This window comes from Alexandromys fortis, unplaced genomic scaffold (genome assembly GCF_014885135.2).
Source record: "Alexandromys fortis isolate MF-2015 unplaced genomic scaffold, M_Fortis_MF-2015_v1.1 scaffold_9, whole genome shotgun sequence".
In the NCBI taxonomy this organism is placed as follows: domain Eukaryota; kingdom Metazoa; phylum Chordata; class Mammalia; order Rodentia; family Cricetidae; genus Alexandromys; species Alexandromys fortis.
This window is the reverse complement of record NW_026067892.1, coordinates 18,325,875-18,345,681: the sequence shown is the minus strand read 5'-3', so window position 1 is coordinate 18,345,681 and position 19,807 is coordinate 18,325,875. Positions and strand designations below refer to the sequence as shown.

At 47.9% G+C, this 19,807-nt stretch overlaps 1 protein-coding gene across 1 annotated transcript in view; it reads right to left on the bottom strand.

The window, feature by feature from the left end:
• Positions 1 to 18,913, bottom strand: part of Hk1 (hexokinase 1) — a 92,060-nt gene extending 73,147 nt beyond the window's left edge. The window contains exons 1-4 of the mRNA XM_050138416.1: positions 18,220 to 18,913; positions 13,892 to 14,073; positions 6,554 to 6,648; positions 2,742 to 2,789 (exon numbers count right to left, since the gene is read on the bottom strand). Coding sequence (XP_049994373.1) covers positions 2,742 to 2,789; positions 6,554 to 6,580 — 75 coding nt within the window. The 5' untranslated portion in view covers positions 6,581 to 6,648; positions 13,892 to 14,073; positions 18,220 to 18,913. The remainder of the gene's footprint in view (positions 1 to 2,741; positions 2,790 to 6,553; positions 6,649 to 13,891; positions 14,074 to 18,219) is intronic.
• Between the last annotated feature and the right edge of the window lie 894 nt (positions 18,914 to 19,807).

Here is a 19,807-nt window from a genome sequence, read left to right as displayed (position 1 = left end):
GTGAATAATTTAAATTTATTATTATCAGCAAATATTTTATTTGTATACTTCCTTATATAACTATGTACTTAGGGTCATATAAAAATTTCTTAGACAAGGTGGGTCACAAAATAGCTTCTTTTTTTGTTGTTGTTGTTGTTTATTTATTATCTATACAGTGTTCTGCCTGCATGTGTCCCTGCAGACCAGAAGAGGGCACCAGATCTCATTACAGGTGGTTGTAAGCAACCATATGGTTGCTGGGAATTGAACTCAGGACCTCTGAGCATCTCTCCAGCCCACATAGTAGCTTCTTAAGAAGCTCTGCTATATTCAAAACTTACGAGGCAGAGGTAGGGAAATCGCCGCAAATTTGAAGTTAGCCTGGTTGTACCTAGCAAGTTCCATGCCAGCCAGGTCTACAAAGTGAGACACTATCTCAAAAGTAAAAATAAGACACAAAAATAAAGGAGCCATGATATACAGGAATATCTTGGGGTTTTTTTTTTTTTTGGTTTTTTGGTTTTATTTTTTGGTTTTTTGAGACAGGGTCTCACTGTTTAGCCCTGGCTGCCCTGGAACTCGCTCTGTAGCCCAAGCTGGCCTCAAACTCACAGAGATCCACCCGCCTCTGCCTCCAGAGTACCGGGACTAAAGGTGTGGCCACCACCACCTGGCTGAAATTACTTGTTTCTAAGGCTGACTCATTTTGAAAGTATTCATCTGAATTTCACTTTCTTTTGTTAGATATGATTACTTCAACTAGAAACAGCACCGCATATGTATGTGTGTGTATAATTTATTTGTTTTTAATTTTATATACATTGGTATTTTTTTTGTTTTTAATTTTATATACATTGGTATTTTGCCTGAATGTATTTCTATGTGAGGGTGTTAGATCCCCTGGAACTGGAGTTACAGACAGTTGTGAGCTGTCACGTAGGTGCTGTGGGAATTGAACCCGGTCCCTCTGAAAGAGCAGCCAGTGCTCTTTAACCACTCAGCCATTTCTCCAGCCCTAGTACTGCTTCTTTTTTGTTTGTTTGTTTTTCGAGACAGGGTTTCTCTGTAGCTGTGGAAAGCCTGTCCCGGAACTAGCTCTTGTAGACCAGGCTGGCCTCGAACTCACAGAGATCTGCCTGCCTCTGCCTCCCAAGCGCTGGGATTAAAGGTGTGCAGTCACCACTGCCCGGCCCCTAGTACTGCTTCTTTATTCATGCAAAGATGTGTGCTCATGTTCATTCTGCAGCATGCAATTCGACTAAGGAACAGCCAGAAACTGGGAACGAGATGAGAAGGGAGAAAGGCAGGAACAGGCTGTGGGTCACGCAGTGAGCCACATCTCTGCTACACAGAGGAACGTCTCACTGAGATGTCAGTTCACATAGTAGCCATCTGATTTTGTCATTGTGTGAGGATTTATTTGTATTTTCTATGTATGGCTGTTTTGCCTGCATGTATATAGGTGCACCATGTGTGTACAGAGCTTGGAGAGGCCAGGCAAGGGCTTCAGATCCCCTAGGCCTGGAGTTACAGGTGTTTCTGGAGCCACCCTGTGGTGCTCTGTAAGAACAAGGTATCCTTAACCCATGATGAGACATCTCTCTAGCCCCTTATTTAACTATTGGTGTGTGTGTGTGTGTGTGTGTGTGTGTGTGTTTGGAGGGGGCGGGATTCACCAGGCTGGCCAGGCTAGCCGCATACTCCTAGGATCAAGGGATCACCATACTTTAGCCTCCAAGAGCCGGAACTACAGGCAGGCAGCACACACAGCTAATGCAGTGGCTTCACCAGTAGAGTTCAGTCATTTTTGATACAGTCTCGGAGTGATCACATCCTCTCCGCAGTCAACCATAGGATATTTCCTCTCCCTCTTTCTGGTAGCTATCAGTCTGTGAATTTCTATACACAGGGTCACTGGCAAACATTTAATTGATATCTTTGCCTATTCTGATTATTTTATATAAATGGAACGACACAATATGTGGTCTTTCATGACTGGCTTCTCTTATTTGAAATAATTTTAAGGTTTGTCTGTGGCCTATGTATCTGAACTCTGTTTTTCTGTTGCCACGTAATGTTCCATTGTGTGGACATACCACAATATATTTCTCCTTTCCTTGACAGATGAATAGTTTGTTTTTTCCCACCTTGATGAGTTAAGTCAATTTTTGGTATGGCTGCCATAATATAATGCCACAGATTGGGCGGCTTGACAACATAAATGTATTGTCTTCTGGTTTGGGAGGTTAGATATCCGAGGTCAAAGGCAGGCAGGTTTGGTGGTCTGGATGAGAGTGGCCCCCATAGGCTCCCATTTTGAATGCTTGGTCCCCAGTTGGTGGAACTGTTTGGGAAGGATTGGGAGGTGTGGCTTTTATAGAAGAGATGTGTCACTAGGGAAGGGCTTTGAGGGTTTAAAAACTCATTACCACTTCTTCCTCCCCTTCCCTTTCTCTCCCCAGAACTTGGGAGGTAGAGGCAGCAAGACCTTTGTGAGTTCAAGACCAACTTGGTCTACATAATTTTAGGCCAGCCAGTCAGGGCTAAACAGTAAGACCCTGTCAAAACAGAGGCAGGCAGTTCTCTTGCATGTTCGAGGCCAGCCTGGTCTACAGAGTGAGTTCCAGGACAGGCTCCAAAGCTACAGAGAAGCAGACAGAACAGCCACACAAGATCTCTTACACACACGCGCGCACACACACACACACACACACACACACGTTTTAGAAGGAAACAACAAAATACATTTAGGAACTTACCTTACTTTCTGTGAGTGGAGGTCGTACTTGTTGTTCAACATCTATGGCCTTAAAGACAAGACAAGACAGTGTTACAGAGGCAGCTTGACACCCGCATTCACACATACTGATGCTGCAGCTGATCAGTCGAGCCAGGGAACCAAAGCAATTACCAGGAATGGTGCAAAGGGAACTAACGACTCTGCGGGTGGAAGGCAATGACCGCAGATAGTTCCTATTCGTGAATTCGTTCACATAACACTTATCAGGTCCTCACAAAAAGCCAAGCCTTACGGGAGGCACCAGTAATTCAAAGACAGAGAAGGAGGGCTGGAGAAATGTCTCGGCAGCTCAGAGCACTTGTTCTAGAGGAGGACGCAGGTTCAGCTCCCAGCACCCACGTGGTGACTCACCACCACCCTTCATTTCACTTCCAGGGGATCAGACACCCTCTTCTGAACTCCTAGAACACTGAGCATAAGTATTATGCTAACCATAAATGCAGGCAAAACATTTGTACATAAAATATATCAATCTTTATTTATTATGTATACAATATTCTGTCTGTGTATGTGCCTGAAGGCCAGAAGTGGGCGCCAGACCTCTTTACAGATGGTTGTGAGCCACCATGTGGTTGCCGGGAATCGAACTCAGGACCTTTGGAAGAGCAGGCAATGCCCTTAACCACTGAGCCATCTCTCCAGCCCATCAATCTTTTTTGAAAACAACAAATGGAGAACAACAGAGGCTCAGTCATCCCTGCAAGGAGTCAGTAGCTCACTAGGGACTGGCCCCTAAGGCAGCTGTGCTGATGGGTAATGAAAACGCAGCTCCACGAGGTTGGAGATGTAGCTCAGCATGGAGAAAGCTTGCATGGCATGCACAAAGCCCTTGGTTCGATTCCCGGGCATCACATAAACTATACGTGGTGGTACACGTCTGTAATTATAGCATTCGAGAGATGGAGACAGGAGGATCAGAAGTGCAGTGTCATCTTCTGCTACATAGTGAGTTCCAGGCCAGCCAGAGAGTCTGGATTATATATATTATTGTGTTTTCTTTGAGTTTTTTTTTTTTTGACTGTGAATGAGCTAAGTATAGAGAGACATTGCATTGTACAGGATGCTAAACTAAACCATCATAAAGGTGTCTTGACTTTGAAAGTTGGGTCTAAGGAAATGTTGCTTTGGAAAAGAGGTTCTGCTTTTGTTTCCACAGAGGATGGAAACCTGTGGATTCCTTCTGGGCTAACGTGGTTTGATAGAACAAGATCCCCCCAAAAGGTCTCCACGAACCCTGAAAATACTTTGCCCAACAAACAGCAAGAAGAAATTTGGAGAAAACTACATCTAAATTCCCAAAATGATTGTTCATAAATTATTGTTTTCATTTAAAAGGGGTTTGCTTGTAAGTGATTAATGTTCACAGTAAAAAAAAAAAGAGGGATATGATATAAAGATGAATACTTTGCATTGGTATGGATCTTGGCTCCACAGGAAAGAAGCCCTGCAGACTTCATAGTTTTGACAAAAGAGGGGAAAGCCACACTACAGACCCAAGACCAGAGCAAACAGAACTGTCCACGTGCACTCTGCACGCACCCAGGGCCCAGGCTGTCTAGCCTGGTCTTACACTCACAGCCCATCAAAGCAAACATCCCATTGAAGGGCCTCAGAGGAAACCTTACAGACACGTCAGAGAGCACAGGAGAATCAAGACTAAGACAGCAATGGAAAACACAGTCTGGAAGCAGCAGTCATGGAGGAAGCTACTGGTGGGCTACATGACCTCGGTTCTTCCTTGGGCCACAAGTGAAAACCTACTATCCAGAGTATGTGTCTAAGCTCAGGACAGCCCGCAGTGGGCATGGCACTAGAAAGACAGGCATGGAGCCACAAGCTGTGCCCTCAGCCTTGGGTTTGATGTGGATGAAGGATGAACAGACTCCTGGAATGACAGAGACCCTCGTGAACCACCTGGACCTGAGACTGGCCGGGTAATCCAACTTGGGCCAGTAACTGAACTTCTTCAAGTCTCGGTTCCCCCATCAGTAAAATGGGTGCATTGCTACTTCATTACGCCTTTTGAGACATGTAAGGGGGCCGGCACAGGGCGTATCGTTTTTCCTTGCTATGTCTGTGCAGAGGAGTTGGCGTCTCCTCAGAGACTAAAATCCACAGGCTCAAGTCCCCTTTGCAATATGATATCGTTTCTGCAGCCATCTGTGCCCATTCTCCCATAGAACGTCCATGTTCTGATGTGGTTGTGTATGTGTACATGTGTGTGTACATCCACGAGCACATGTGTGGAGGCCAGAGGTCGACACTGGGTGCCTTTCTCAATCACTCTTTACTCCATTTTATTGAGGGGAGTGGCCACAGCGCCCATGTGGTTATCGGTGGATATCTTTACTAGTCCCCCCCCCTTCCACCATTGCATGGGTCCTGGAGATTGAACCCATTACTATGCTTGCACAGCCAGGCACCGTTAGCCATCTCGCCAGCCCCACCGCGTTTTTTTAAGTCAGGGTCTCTCACTGAACTGGTGACTTCAACCAGGCTATCAGGCTATCGAGGCTTTGGGATCTGTCTCCCCCTCACCCTTCCCCCAGTACTGGGGGTTCAGATGTACAAAGTCATGCTCAGCTTTTACGTGGGTGTTGGGGACCAGAACTTGGGTCCTCATGCTTGTGCAGCAAGTACTTTACCTACCGAGCCCACGTCCCGAGCCTCTCCCATAGACTTCCAGTTACCTCTGGTCACTTAGGAGGCAGGGCACAGTGCTAGTAGCTGGTCTAATGTATCGTGGGGGGTGTGGCAAGAGAAGAAGTCTGTCTATCCAGCACAGATGCAATTTCTCCCCCCCCCCCCCGACTATTTCAACCCACTATTGGATAAATCCACAGACCCAGGAGCCACAAATGCAGAGACCCGTTGGGATGGCTTGTACAACTGGGGCAGCCTTGGCGTAGCTCATCGCCAGACAGAGGCTGGGGCAGTGAAGACTGAAGCTTCCCTTGGGCTGCTTGAGGGATGTACTGATTTCTAATGCTCGGCCATCAGCCTTGAATCTGAGACCCCAATCTCTCTCTTCTCTCCTCTCTCTCTCCTCTCTCTCTCCTCTCTCTCCTCTCTCTCCTCTCTCTCTCTCTCTCTCTCTCTCTCTCTCTCTCTCTCTCTCTCTCTCTCTCTTCTCCCAAGCACCACACAGACCAAGGCTAGATCCATGGACTGACCCTGTATTCCAGACAAGCGTCCAAGCCTCCTGACTGCCACATGGTGCCTGTGACACTAGCTGCTTTGTGCCACCTTGCCGAGGCTGGCCTGGACTGCTTTATAAACTCTTGGTGGCATTCTGCCTGGGGCTGGCAAAGCCAGACAGGGCACAGGAAGGGGGGAGGGGAGGCAGCAATGACATCCCAAATAAACCTCGTGGTTTGGAAATGGTTTTCCTTTCCCAGAGCAGGAGACTTTTTTTCTACCCTGGCTGAGGAATAAAGGAGAAGATGGGGGTGGGTACTTCAGAGGTCAGGGGGTCACAGGGGCCCTTCAGATTGACGTCTTTTGTGACGTCATGTTCCACCATAGCCCGTACAGGTGCTTTAGGTTTGACAGAGGAGAATAAGATGGAGGAGCCTCCGCTCTGGAGCTGTGGTGTGGCTCCATTGAGAAAGTGCTTGCCTAGTGTGCAAGAAGCCCTGGGCTCAATTCTCAGCACCACCTACAGCTTAAACAGTTGGGAGGAAGGTCAGGAGTTCAAGGTCATTCCTAATTATGGGAAGTTGAGGTCAGTCTGGGATTTGTGAGATCCTGGGGTGGGGGTGGGGAGTTTACCTGTTGTCGCTGGCAGCTCTGGCCCATGGTGTAGAGGCGCTGGCTGTACTGTTTCCCCGAGGGTCTTCTGTTCTCAGAAACTAGGTCTCCTGATCCTAAAGAAAGGTTAAGTTCAGAAGAGATCAATCAGAGCCTCTGCAATGCCCTCCTGTCCTCAGCAGTTGAGGAGCTAAATGCCCTGATACCGAGGACTGACCTAGGATAGCGTACAGGCCCGATTCTAGAAGGATCCGAGAACCCGGATAAAGTGACAAAGTTTCCAGTGGAGTACTTCCTGGACTGTTGGCTGCAGGTAGAAGCCCAGCTGTGCTTCAGGGAAGTGGCCAGCAGACCTGGGACCAGCTGAGGCATCTTCAAAAGGTCACGGCTTCAGATGCACGACCTAGTTCCCATCTGCCCTCATCTGTCTGTCTTAAAACATGGTATGAAGGATCTTGGAATAAAACTTATTTTTCTAACTCTGAAAGCAATGCACGGTGCTCATTTAGAAATCTAAGAATACCAGTGAGTGTTTTAACCCTTGAGATCACAGTCCTGCAGAAATGAAATCTATTACTTGAGGTGTGTGACCTTCTTTGTATGTCTCCCCGGGTCACCACGTACCAACACAACCAGAAGAGAGCCATGCTAGGGGCTGGAGAGGTGGCTCAGAGGTTAAGAGCACCGATTATCCTTCCAGAGGTCCTGAGTTCAATTCCCAGCAACTACATGGTGGCTCATAACCATATGTAATAAAATCTGGTGCCTGCAGGCACACATGGAGACAGAACACTGTAAACAAAATAAATAAATAAATCTTTAAAAAAAAAAGAGAGAGAGAGCCATGCTACGCTATTCTTTCGTCTATGTTTGTGTGCGCACGTACACCTGCACCACTGTGAGCATGGGAGGGCAGAAGTCTCTGCTTCCACCATGTGAACTCGATTGGTCAGGCTTGGCGGCAAGTGCCGTTGCCTGCGAAGCTATTTTACTGGCTCTAAAATGTTCTTTTTTAAGTCTACCTTTTTTTCCCCTTGAAATACTTTATGACGAAAATCATTTTATCTTTTTTTTTCTTTTTGAGACAGTCTCATGTACCCGAAAGGGTATAAACTTCCAGTTATCTGCGATGAGCACGTGTTGAGGACCTGACGCACAGCGTGGTGATGGTTAAATACACTGAGTATCAGCACTCGCTAAGAAGGCAGATCAAGAACTTATCCAGTCAAACAAAAAAAGTAACTGAGATAATGGCTGTTAGTTGACTTGACTGGGGTAATAATTTCACTCTGTGTGTGCACATAAATTCCCTAGATGTATAGTTTGTTAATTCAACATCAGGAAAGCTGAGGGGTGAATCCTATCCAATTAGTCAAGATTGTTGGCCCCATTGTCCAATCTCTAACACCTGAGCAGTTCCCGACTGTCCCGTGCTTTGCCTAACAGTTGGCACGTTGCAGCTTCTGCAGGAATCCCCTCCACCGGCGGCCCTTCCTACACCAGTGGGGAAGCCCAGAGCCCAGGTTTTCAAATCTGGGTATAAAGCCAGGCAGCTGGCTGAGTCACAAAGGTTGGGCACAACCAAAACTGGCACACTTTCCTTCCTGGTGTTTGTCTGCAGCATCCAGTTTTGATTTGATATTTACACTTAACCCCTCTACTCGAAGGTCTCTATAAAAAGGAAATGGAATTTGGCATCTGTTTTCTTCTTCTTCAGAGTGTTGGGGAATTACAGTAACTGGATTGCTTGTGTGCTAACACCCCATCCTGATAGGGGTTGAGAAGGCGTACCCCTCCATAGTTATGTGTTGGAGACAGCTTTGGAATGAAGCTTGGGTGTGAGGCCAGGATATGTAGCTTGAGGCTCCGGTTGACCTTCTACTAGCTTTGACCTGGGAAGACTTTGTCTTGAGACAGTCTCAACTACGTAGCCCTGGCTGTCCTGGAACTCTGCAGACCAGGCTAACCTAAAACTCACAGAAACTCACCTGCCCCTGTCTCCTGAGTGCTGGGACTGAAGGCGTGCGCCCTGCTTGGGAAGCTGCAGCTCCTCCAACTATGAGATGGCCGGACCAAGGAGACACACCAGATGTGAAGGTTCATGAATAAACAGAGTACTGCGCCTGGTACACACACAGCGCATGCTCCCTGTTACTGCGGACTGACTGGAAGAGCCATGAAAAGCTTGAGCAGAGGCATAACCTACTCAAGTAAGCTGCAAGGCAGTGGCTCCACCAGGAGGACACAACTTTCTTTTTTTTTTTAAAGATTTATTTATCACATATACAACATTCTGCCTCCATGTATGCCCGCACGCCAGAGGAGGGTGCCAGATCTCATTACAGATTGTTGTGAGCCACCATGTGGTTGCTGGGAATTGAACACAGGACCTCTGGAAGAGCAGTCAGTGCTCTTAACCACTGAGCCATCTCTCCAGCCCCGACACAACTTTCTATAGCTGTGAAAGGAACTTTTATATATTAGCTTTTATCTTTTTAAATAAAATTCTGCATTTTCGTAAAACTTGATAAGATAGTATTTCAAGATGTACAGTCACAGATGGACACCCCCCCTACACACACACACACACACACACACACACACATATGCATGCACACACACACGGTTTTCTGGCACCTTCATCCTTCTGTGCCTGGCCTGCATTGGCATCTTCATTGTTCCTGTATTGCCTGTATCCCTTTCTTTGCTTGGTTCTGACTTTGGGGGAGCTGGCTTAGCAGATAACTGTGCAGTGTTTCTGTACCCATCCTTGACTGACCCCCTCCGCAGCTCCCTTCAGTCTTTCTGCTGGGTGCGGTGCAAACATAAGGATTGAACATGGGATGGGACACAGCACCCACTGCGTTGGTCTGCCCTGGCTGGTTCTGTCTTCTTTCCACACTGCTCTTTTGTATTTTGTTTTGATCTGTATGGGTGTTTTGCCTGCGTGCATGTCTGCGCACCATACATAAGAAGAGCCAAAGGCAGCTAGAAGAGGATGCTGGGTTCTCTGGAACTGGAGTTCCAGACAGTTGTGAGCCGCCATGTGGGTGCTGGGGATTGAATCTGGTCCTTTGAAAGAGCAGCCAGTGCTCTTAACCACTGAGTCATCCTTCTTTATGAGTTTTTTATTTTTACCCTATAAGGCTCAGAATGTAGTTCTGTGGTAGAACTTGCCTAACAGGCACCAAAGGCTCTAAGTTTGATCCCCAGCACTGCCAAATGAATAAATAAATCTCTCTGTGTACTCTTTGGGGGCTGCTCATATAATGACAATATTCATTTATTTAACTATCAATGTTCAAACTTGAAATGCAGCTCCTAAGCCAACAGCTCTTCTCTCAGAGATTTAAAGACTGGTTATTTTCCATGTGTTTATAGGGTGCAGGTGGCTTCACTATCTAATGCTAGGAAATGCCTCTTATGGAGTTGGGGAGATGGCTCAGTGGGTAAAAGCAATTGACCCATAGCCCGGGAATGTAAGATCGGATCCCAGCATCCACATAAAAAGGCTAGATGTGGCCGCACATCTGCAGCCCCGGTTCTAGGACAGATTAGGCAGATGACTGGTGCTAGCTGGCTCCCAGCCTTGCTCCAGGCTCAATGAGAGGTGCCATCTCAAGGGTGAGAGAGCAGGGTGCCCACCATCCTCTTCTAGCTGCTGTTCGTGTCCACATACCCGTACTCCACCCCGACATGTATATACAGCACACATACACCAACATACATACACACACATAGAAGGAAATGCCCATCATCCCTGAAGAACCCCATAGCCATCGGCAGTATATTCCCAGCCCCCGACAACACTAATCTCACCTCCTCTCCACTTTAACGCATAGAACCTCAAGATAATTACAGTGGGGCCAAGCGTGCAAGAGTATTTTATAGATGGGCACACAGTGAAGGCTTTTTCCTGTCCTGTCCTCCCTTCTGCTTCCGGCACAGAAGAACTGCTGTGGCCCCAAAGGCTCCACCAGCTTGTGCTGACGAGACCCAGTAACTGACCCAGCCTAGGACAGAGCCTGGGCCAAACACACAAAACAGCCTGTGCTGGTCTGGATCTCACGGCAACTCTTGTGCCTCAGCCTTCCCAGGGCTGAGTTTATGGCCTCACCCACTGGGCATAATATAAATTATATATTATATGTTTCTGTTGTTTATGGGTTTGCTCTTGTTTGTTTTTGAGGGTTTCGCTCTATAATCCAGACTGGCCTGGAGCTTACTATGTAAACCATTAGGAATGTCAGACTCAAGACCATCCTCCTGCCTCAGCCTCCAAAGGGCTGGGATTACAGGCATGAGCCACTGCATGGTTTGGCTTTGTCATTAGGGGAAAATGTCCTGTCGTCTCTACTAGACAGGCTTACAAAGTTCACAGTTACCCCCACACACCTGCCTGCCTTTCTGACACAGGGGCGGCTCCTCAGCCTGTCCTGGGTCTGGAAGCATCTTACAGAGAAGGAGTGTTCCCCATCCCATTAGTGAAGATGATGGAGAATCTAGCTGATGACATTAAGGCCCTCTGTCTTCCTCTGCTAACCACCTTCTCAACTGTTGCCCAGGAGATGAGCGGGGGAGGGGAAGGAGCTCTGGGAATCTGTTGAGGCTTAGTGATGGTAGGTCGCTGTCAGGACATTGCTTGGTACAGAGGTTAGGCAGAAATGAGTGTTATCTGTGGCCCACCACGCTGGCAGCATGGGCTGTGCCGTTTCTTCTGTGTGGACACTTCCTGCTGGGGAAGGGCATTCTCCATCACTCCAAGCAAGCCCAGGGGCCTCTCTGGGACTGTGAGGGCATCTAGAACTGTCTTCCTTGCCTCCTTCCTTTCTTTCTTCCTTTGACAGAATCAAAATCATCTCTATAAGTCAAGTGTTTGAATTCCCAAAAATCCTGGTCTAGGCAGCATTGTGAGTTTCAGACAGAGGCTTCCTTTCCTGGGTCATTTGCCCGCATCTGAGGCTCCTGGTTTCTTGGTGTGGGTTTCCAGTAACCCTGAAACCCACAGCTCATTCATGGTTTGCTGATGAGTGAGCTCCTCACTCCTTGCCAGCTCTGGCTTCCCTCATGTGGGTTTAACCTGCTCTTGCCAACTCATCAGTGGAGTCGTTATAGACGGCAGGTTCTGTGTCGGGTAGAGAGAGTAGAAACGCTTGTTCACAACAACCCCTGCGCTGTCTCTCCCTTTTACAGGTAAAGAACTGAGACTCGGAAGGTTAGATACCGTCCTGAGCTCAGACAGATGGTAAGTTGCAAAGTTGAAGTTTGAAGATGGACTTCAGACCTAGCTTCAGCTTCCCACACCCCACTGTGATACGCTGATCTTCTAATTCTCCCCCCTTCCCAGCCCCTCCAACTCTGGACATCACACAGCTACAAAAGTTATCCATAACTGAGCTATATCCCTGTCTTAGTTAGGGTTTCCACTGCTGTGAAGAGACACCATGACCATGGCAATTCTTATAAAGAAAACATTTAATCAGGGTGGCTCTCTTACAGTTTCAGAGGTTCAGTCCATATCATCATGGTGGGGAGCATGGCGGTGCGCAGGCAGATGTGGTGCTGGGTTAGGCACATCTTGCAGGTAACAGGAAATGGACTGAGACACTGGGCAATATCCTGAGCATCGGAGACTTCAAATCCCGCCCCCACAGTGAGTGACACAGGTCCTCCAACAAAGCCACACCTCCTAATAGTGCCACTCCCTATGAGATTATGGGGCCCGATTACATTCAAACTACATTCAAGCCTGATTTTACTTTTCTTTTAAATTTTTGAGACAGGGTCTCCTTAAATTGGCCTTGAATTTGTTCTCTATCCCAGCATAGCCCTCAAGTCTCCTCCATCCTCTTGTCTCAGCTTTGTGATCATCTGGGGTTACAGGTCTGTGCCGACCCTACTCGCCATTCACACTGTTCGTTCCTAGTCCCTGTGTCCCTCAACAACACTGCGCCACCTCAGACACTGAATGTTAATGTCAACTTGGAGGATCCGGAAGCACCCGAGAGATGCCTTCTGGGCATGCGTGTGGGGCACTATCATAAGTTGATGGATGTGGGACAATTTATCTGAACTGTGGGCAGGACCTGGTGTGGATCCTGGACTGTCTAACCTGGAGAGAGCAAGCGGGGCGGCAGCATGCAGTTACTGCTTTCTGTGTCCTGGTTGTAGATGGCACATGACCAGCTGCTTCAAGCCTGCTGCTGTGAGCCCCGCCGAGGGGGCAGGGGACCATGATGGACAGTCTCCCAAACTGGGGGCCAGAATGAACCCATCGCCGCTATGATGGACAGTCTCCCAAACTGGGGGCCAGAATGAGTGCTTTGCCCTTTTAAGTTGCTTTTGTCGGTGTATCCTATGACAGCCACAGGAGAGGGCATTCAGACGTCAAGCTGACAGGGAAGGACAACCAGGCATGATGGTGCACACCAGCAATTCCAGCTTTGGGGAAGCTGAGGCAGGAGGATGGTGGATCTGAGTCCAGTCTAGACTACATAGTGAGATCCTATCCTGAAGACAGCCAGAAGGGCAGCTAGGGAGATGGTAAAGCCCTTGTCTCGCAAGCAGATGACATCAGTTTGATCTCCAGAAGTCGTGGAAAAATAGCCGGGTGTGGGGGCACACACTTGTAATGTCAGTGCTGGGGAGGCAGAAACAGACGGATCCTTGGGGTTTGCTGGTCAGCCAGCCTAGCCTAATTGGTGAACCCGGGTTGCAGAGAGCTACTGTCTCAAAGCACAGGTGAGGAATGGCTCCTGAGGAATAACACCTGAGCTTGTCTTTGGGCGGGCACACACACACACATGCACGCGCATCTGCACACACACGTGCACCTGCACACACAGAAATGTACACATACAAAAATATTAAGAAGATCAAATGGATACTGGTGTGTGGGGGGGGGGTTCCATCTTGGCGAGTTGTTACCATATAAAAAGTATTAATAGCCAGGCAGTGGTGATGCACACCTTTAATGCCAGAGGCCAGCCTGGTCTACAGAGCAAGTTCCAAGATAGCCAGGGCTATACAGAGAAAAGAGAAACCCTGTCTCGGAAAACAAAACAAAACAAAACAACAACAACAACAAACCCCACAAAAAAACAAAATGGCATTAGCCTCATCACTTCAGACACTTAACTGCAGTGAGTGTAGGTGCCTTTCAAATTGCTGTGTAACCCTGGAACACTGTCCCTCTCCAGGCCCAGGCAGTGGAATTGGAATGTATGTAAATGCTGACATCTATCTGCAGATCCCCATGCTGGGTCTCTAACACATCCTCTAGAAGCTAGAAAGCTGCCTGAGGCGGGTCACAGGTCTGCAGCCCAAGCCCACGTCCCTGATCCCTGACTACCCACTTGCCTTGGGGGAACTTGAGTTGCAGCTGCCAGCTCTTCACTTGTGTTCACTTGCATTTTCCCCAAGAGGCAGCATTTGCTGTCCTTGCAGGATGACTGAACAGTCTATGGAAAGCACGTGGAACTGGGGAGGGTTCTCTCTTCGCACGTCTCTGAAGGACAATCTTCGGCTGGTTAGTTGGAACTCTGAGAACAGAGATTGACAGAAGAGTCACCGACTAGACTGGGTCGAGCCACTCTGCATCCTGTGAAAAGGAGGGTGCAGACCCTGGGCATCATGGGAGCTCTGCCCTTTGGCCCCTCTGGATCCTGATGTTCACATCTAGAGCACTGACACACACACACACAATGGAGCCCCACAGAGAGTGGAGACAAGGGTGAAGAAGGCATTAGCCACAAAGGTGGCAATAATAGGTGTCAGGGACTCCATGGAGGACCTCAGTGGCATGGCCACCTAGAAGCGTCCAACAACAGGGGACCTAGAGATCATTCTACCATTGGGAAACTGAAGCTCAGAGAAGTCAATACACCTGCTCGTAGAAGATCAGCAACAGCAGATCTGGGTTCAGGACTCATTCCCCTCTGCCATAGTTCTTTCTAGGGTGCAGGAGTGAGGCCCAGAGCTGGTAAGAAGCTCAGTACTAATAAGACCACTTGAGGTTTTATTTGTATTGGTTTTATTTTGAGATGAGGGTCTCATGTAGGCCAGTGTGATAGTTTGAATAAGAATGTCCCCATAGGCTCATGTATTTGGATGCTTAGTCACCCAGAGTGGCAATGTTGGAAAGGATTAGAAGGATTAGGAGGTGTGGCCTTGTTGGAGAAAGTAGGTCACTGGGGGTGGGCTTTGAGGTTCCAAAAGCTGATTCTAGGTCAAAGCTCACTCTGCTCCTGCTCCTCCCCCTTCCCTGCTTCCCTTCTCCGCCTTTCCCTCTCCCTGCAGATCACGACATAGCTCTCAACTACTTGGGTAAGGCACTTGCCATCTTATCGTACAAGCATAAGAACCAGAGGATGGCATCCCCAGAGCCTCCATAAAAGCCCCACACCATAGTAACTGTGCCTGATCCCAGAGTTCCATGGTGGAGTCAAGACAAAGGTTGGGGGAAGGAGAGGACCAGAGAGATGGCTCAGTGGTTAAGAGCACTGACTATTCTTCCAGAGGACCTGGCTTCAATGCCCAGCAACCACACGACAGCTCACACTTCTCTGTAACTCCAGTTCCAGGGCTTCTGACGCCCTCACACAGACATCCATACAGGCAAAGCATCAATGAACACAAAAGAAAAACATTATTAACATTTGCCCAGCCGTGGAGGCGCATGCCTTTAATCCTAGCACTCAGAAGGCAGAAGCAGGTGGATCTCTGTGAGTCTGAGGCCAGCCTGGTCTACAGAGCTAGTTCCAGGACAGTCAGAATTACACAGAGAAACCCTGTACCAAAAAACCAAAAAATAAATAAATAGGTTGTGGCTTTAGATTAGCACAGGATTTTTGACAGATCCTGAAATGCCGCTAAACATACGTCTGCCAGTCCATGCTGCGTATTTATATAAAGTGGTGTTCTCAAATCAAAGCATGTTACATACATGCTGTGAAAATGTCACCGCCAAGCCCATTATTTTGTAAGAGCAATGTACAGGAACAAGAAATGTTTCAGAAGTTCTCCCTAGGGGGCGCTGGAGAGACGGCACAGTGGTTTAAGAGCACTTGCTGTTCTTGCAGAGGACCCAGCCTTCTCCTCTGACCTCCACAGGCACAGCAGGCACACGATATGTAGACACGTATCGAGGCAAAACACCCAAACACATAGAATAAAAATGGAAAGAAATCCAACAAAAATTCTCTCTAGGACTGGCAAGCTGGCTCAGTAGATATGCATCTGATAACTCGAGTTCCATCCCCCAAACCCACATGATGGAAGGAAAGGATCTATCCAGATTATCTTCTCGACCCCACGCTTACATCATGGCATGCATGTAATCACACACATGCACACATGTGTGTGCACACACGTACACAGTATATAAACGATAGACTATAACAAAAGGATGTCAGGACAGCATGCCAGTAAAGTCAAAGAGAATTTTTAAATTTTAACTTTTGGCAATTACTTATATGTGTGTATGCACACATGCATGCCCATGTGAGCGTGCATGCACACGGTATACATGTGGAAGTTAAAAGGCAACCTGTAGGAGTGGGTTCTCTCCTTCCACCATGTGGATCCCAGCAATCAAAGTCAGGCCTGGCTGCAAGCACCCTTACCCACATAGCCACCTCGCCAGCCCTGTCTGGACAGCCTATGAGACATGAGCTCGAGGCGGGTGATGAGTATTCTGTGTCAAAGAAAACCTGCCTGAAGCTCCACGAGATGCCCAGGGCAGGCCTCCCCTTAGTGCCCTGGTGAGGCCTTTCCAGGATGCCGCCATCTGGAGGTGGTACAACCCCTAAGCCAGTGGTTCTCAACCTTCCTAATGCTGCGACCTTTTAATACAGTCCCTCATTCTGGTGAGCCTAAACAATAAAATTATTTTCATTGTTACTTCATAACTGTAATGTCGCTACCGTCAGGAATTATAAATAGCTGGTATGCAACCCAGGGGGTCGTGACCCACAAGTTGAGAACCGCTGCCCTAACTGCTTCTGATAAGGCGCCAGCCAGGAGCAGACCTCAGAACTTACTGTGAACCGGTGCTTCAAGGTTTCCCAGATAAGGATAGCGTCTGGAGAGTCCAGTAGGAACCCCCTCTTCCAAAACCGTGGTCACAGCTTCTCCACACACTTGCTGTCGCCAAAATGTGACCATAGGCTCTCAAACTTGCTCCTCACTAAACACCAGGCAAAACATTCATCTGCCTGGTGCCTCATAACACCCAAGCCAAATCTGGTTTATTTTTTTATTTTTCATTTTTTTTTTTTTACCAAAACAAAACAAAAGCTTCCATCCTACCTTGGGCCCATTGGATCCAAGCCTCCTCCCAGAGGAAGCAAAAGACTTCCTAATCGCAATGCTTTTTTTAAAAAAAATGTCAGTTATGTGCTCCCACAGGCTCCAGCCCCAGCGGCCAAGGGCACTGGGGCCGGCTCGCTAGCTTCCCAGCTGATCTACAATTCAATTCTCTTTTGTGTACAATCCCAGACACTGTCTAGCAGCTCAGATCCAAGCTTTTCATCCCAGGGCGGTCCACCCTTGCCTGACTTAGCCTGAAAGCTGCCCTGAGATCATTACACACACGCAGAATCCCTGACAGACGGGAATCTGGGCCAGAGACCAACTACACTGCTTCATTTGTCTTGGAAAGAAAAGGTGGGTTTCTGATCTGGCTCCGTATCCATTGCCTTTTGGGTCCCCAGGCGCGGGAGGGCAAGGGTATGAGGAGTCAGAGATGGCCAGAACAGAACCATGCCGGCAGCACAAAACTTGTAGACAAAGCAGATTAAAGACAAAATAGTCAAGGCAGTCATGATGTGAGCAGCGGATGTGTTAGCTGTCGGATTGGTAGCAGGGCGGCTCCAAGAAGATGGGTCTGATCTGACCTGGGATCTGAGTGGACTGCTGGTTTCCCTAGGAAATATCCATTTTGTCTCCTCCTTGCCCTCTGCATTAACCCCACCTCAGGCTCACCCCAGTGTGCTCACTAGCCTTTTCTACAGTTAAGTATAAGGTAAATGATTTCATCAGCTCTGGGGCACCCGGAAAACGGGATCGCGAGCCTATCTCTGCTTATGAGAGGCTATACAAAATGTAAAAAGAAAAAGAAACAAAGAGCATGAGTCTCAATGGCTAAGAAAAAGATTTTAATAGAGTAAGCCTTAGAACGACAATGTGTAAAATAACGCCCCTTTTCTGTGTACCAACTACACCCCCAGGAAATGGCATTTTCTGTCGGTAAAGATGGCTGAGGTGAGAGAAAGGCGCCTGAAATTTTGCTTCTGGGCCGACGGTGTACACCACACTCAGTAGACAGTGACAGGCTGGCACGCTGAGGGCCTGGGTTCTGCCCTCACCGCCACAGTGAATCAACTCCATAAGAGTAGCAATTGCTGTCCTTCGCCGCTGAGTGACCCTCGAGCCTGCGAGGCCCGCACAGGTGTTGGTGGGTTAAGAGGGGAACAATTGGGCAAAGAGCTGAGAAAGCTCGCGGGCTTACTTTGCCTCAGACACTCACTCGCTAGTCCCGTGGGGTGGGTAACCTCACAGGGCTGCCGACTCTGAACACACTGAGGACCAACTCTTAACTCCTTGCCCTAGGTGGCTTGGTGTTGCTGTGATAGACACCATGACCTCCAAGCAACTTGGGGTGGGGGGCAAGGGCTTAGCCAGCTTACATTTTCAGTCCAGGGTCCATCATCTCTTCATTGAGGGCGTCAGAGCAGGAATTCAAGGCAGGAACTGATGGGAGAGACCTAGAAAGAACACTGGGTACTGGATTGCTCCTCTCGGCTTGTGCGTAGTCAGCGCTCTTATATAACTAAAGACCAACAGCCAGGGTGGCCCCACCCACAATGGGCGGGGCCTTCACGTGTCAATCTTTAATCATGACAATGCCCACCTGAGAGGCCAATTCCTCAGCTGACGCTCCTTCCGCCCACGTGGCTCTAGTTTATGTCAAGTTCACAAAAACAAGGCTAGCGGCACTGGTAGAGGTTCCCTAAGGATCTGAGGGTGCCCAGAACTCTCTGTTTTCAAGGTACCTCTCCTTTCTCTTGTATCAAAATGACTCAGACCAAAGAGCCCTGACCCAGAACATTCCAGACACCAGCAGTGGGTGACCCGCGGGTGAAAAACTGACAGGACGGAAAGTCACCAGACATCTGAGGAAGAGAGCTACCCGAAGAGAATGTCACCAAGCTGGGTGACATGTGCTACCTCCAGCAAGAATCAGAACAGGCAGGCCAAGTGTCACTTAGGGACAGCAGATCCTTAATGAAACGAGGAGGAAAATACGTATGCAAAGAGCCGAAACCAAAAAGACCTAGAAATGCACACGCGAAATACATAAGATACATCACTGGAAAATAATAAAAACATGGGACCATATTTGATCTGTTATTTTTGATAGAATATGAAAACACACAACAATAAATTAGACATCAAAATTTAATTTCTTTTTAATTTTTTTTTTTTTTTTTTTGAGACAGAGTCTCATGTAGCTCAGGCTGGCATCAAACTCACTATGTACCTGAGACTGGCTTTGAATACCCGAGCCCTGGCCTCCATTATCCGATTACTGAGGTTACAGGTATGTACCACCATTCTTGGCTTTAAACACCTTTTTTTTTTTTTCTTTAAAAGCTACTGTTTACAGGACCACCGACTGGCACAGGGAGGTGGGGGGTGTCCCTGGGTGGAGTTGGGGTGAACATGATCAAAACAGACCAGATGAAATTCTCAAAGAAGTAATAATGTTTTTGAAGGTACTGTTTAGACTATAGAAGACCACATACTTAAGCACTAGATAGCCACTGATTCGAATTAATGCAGGGGAAAGGAAGAGTTGTTTAACTGCAAGGCTCGCCTGGCTCCCAGGAAGTAGACAAGAATGCAAAATAAACAAAAGTTAGACCCTGAAGAGCCAGGGTCCTGATAGTAGGAGTGCCAGGCAGATAAGGAGGAGGCTGAAGCTGTTGGAATAAAATAGCATACATTTCTCACAGCCTACTAAAGTCAAGAGCCCCAGCTACTAACAAGAGAGAGAGAGGGGTATGCACCTGACACTATGAACTGTCGTAGACAAAGAGACATCTCTAAATGTTTCTAGAGACGAGGACCACAGTCGTGACCGGCACCTGTGACTTTGTCTTCAGTAGAGACCACTAACTTTTCAAAGTTATGTTTGTGGGGTGGGTGGCACATGTCACCTCATAAATGTGGAGTCACCTCATAAATGAGGACAACTTCGGGGGGTCAGTTCTC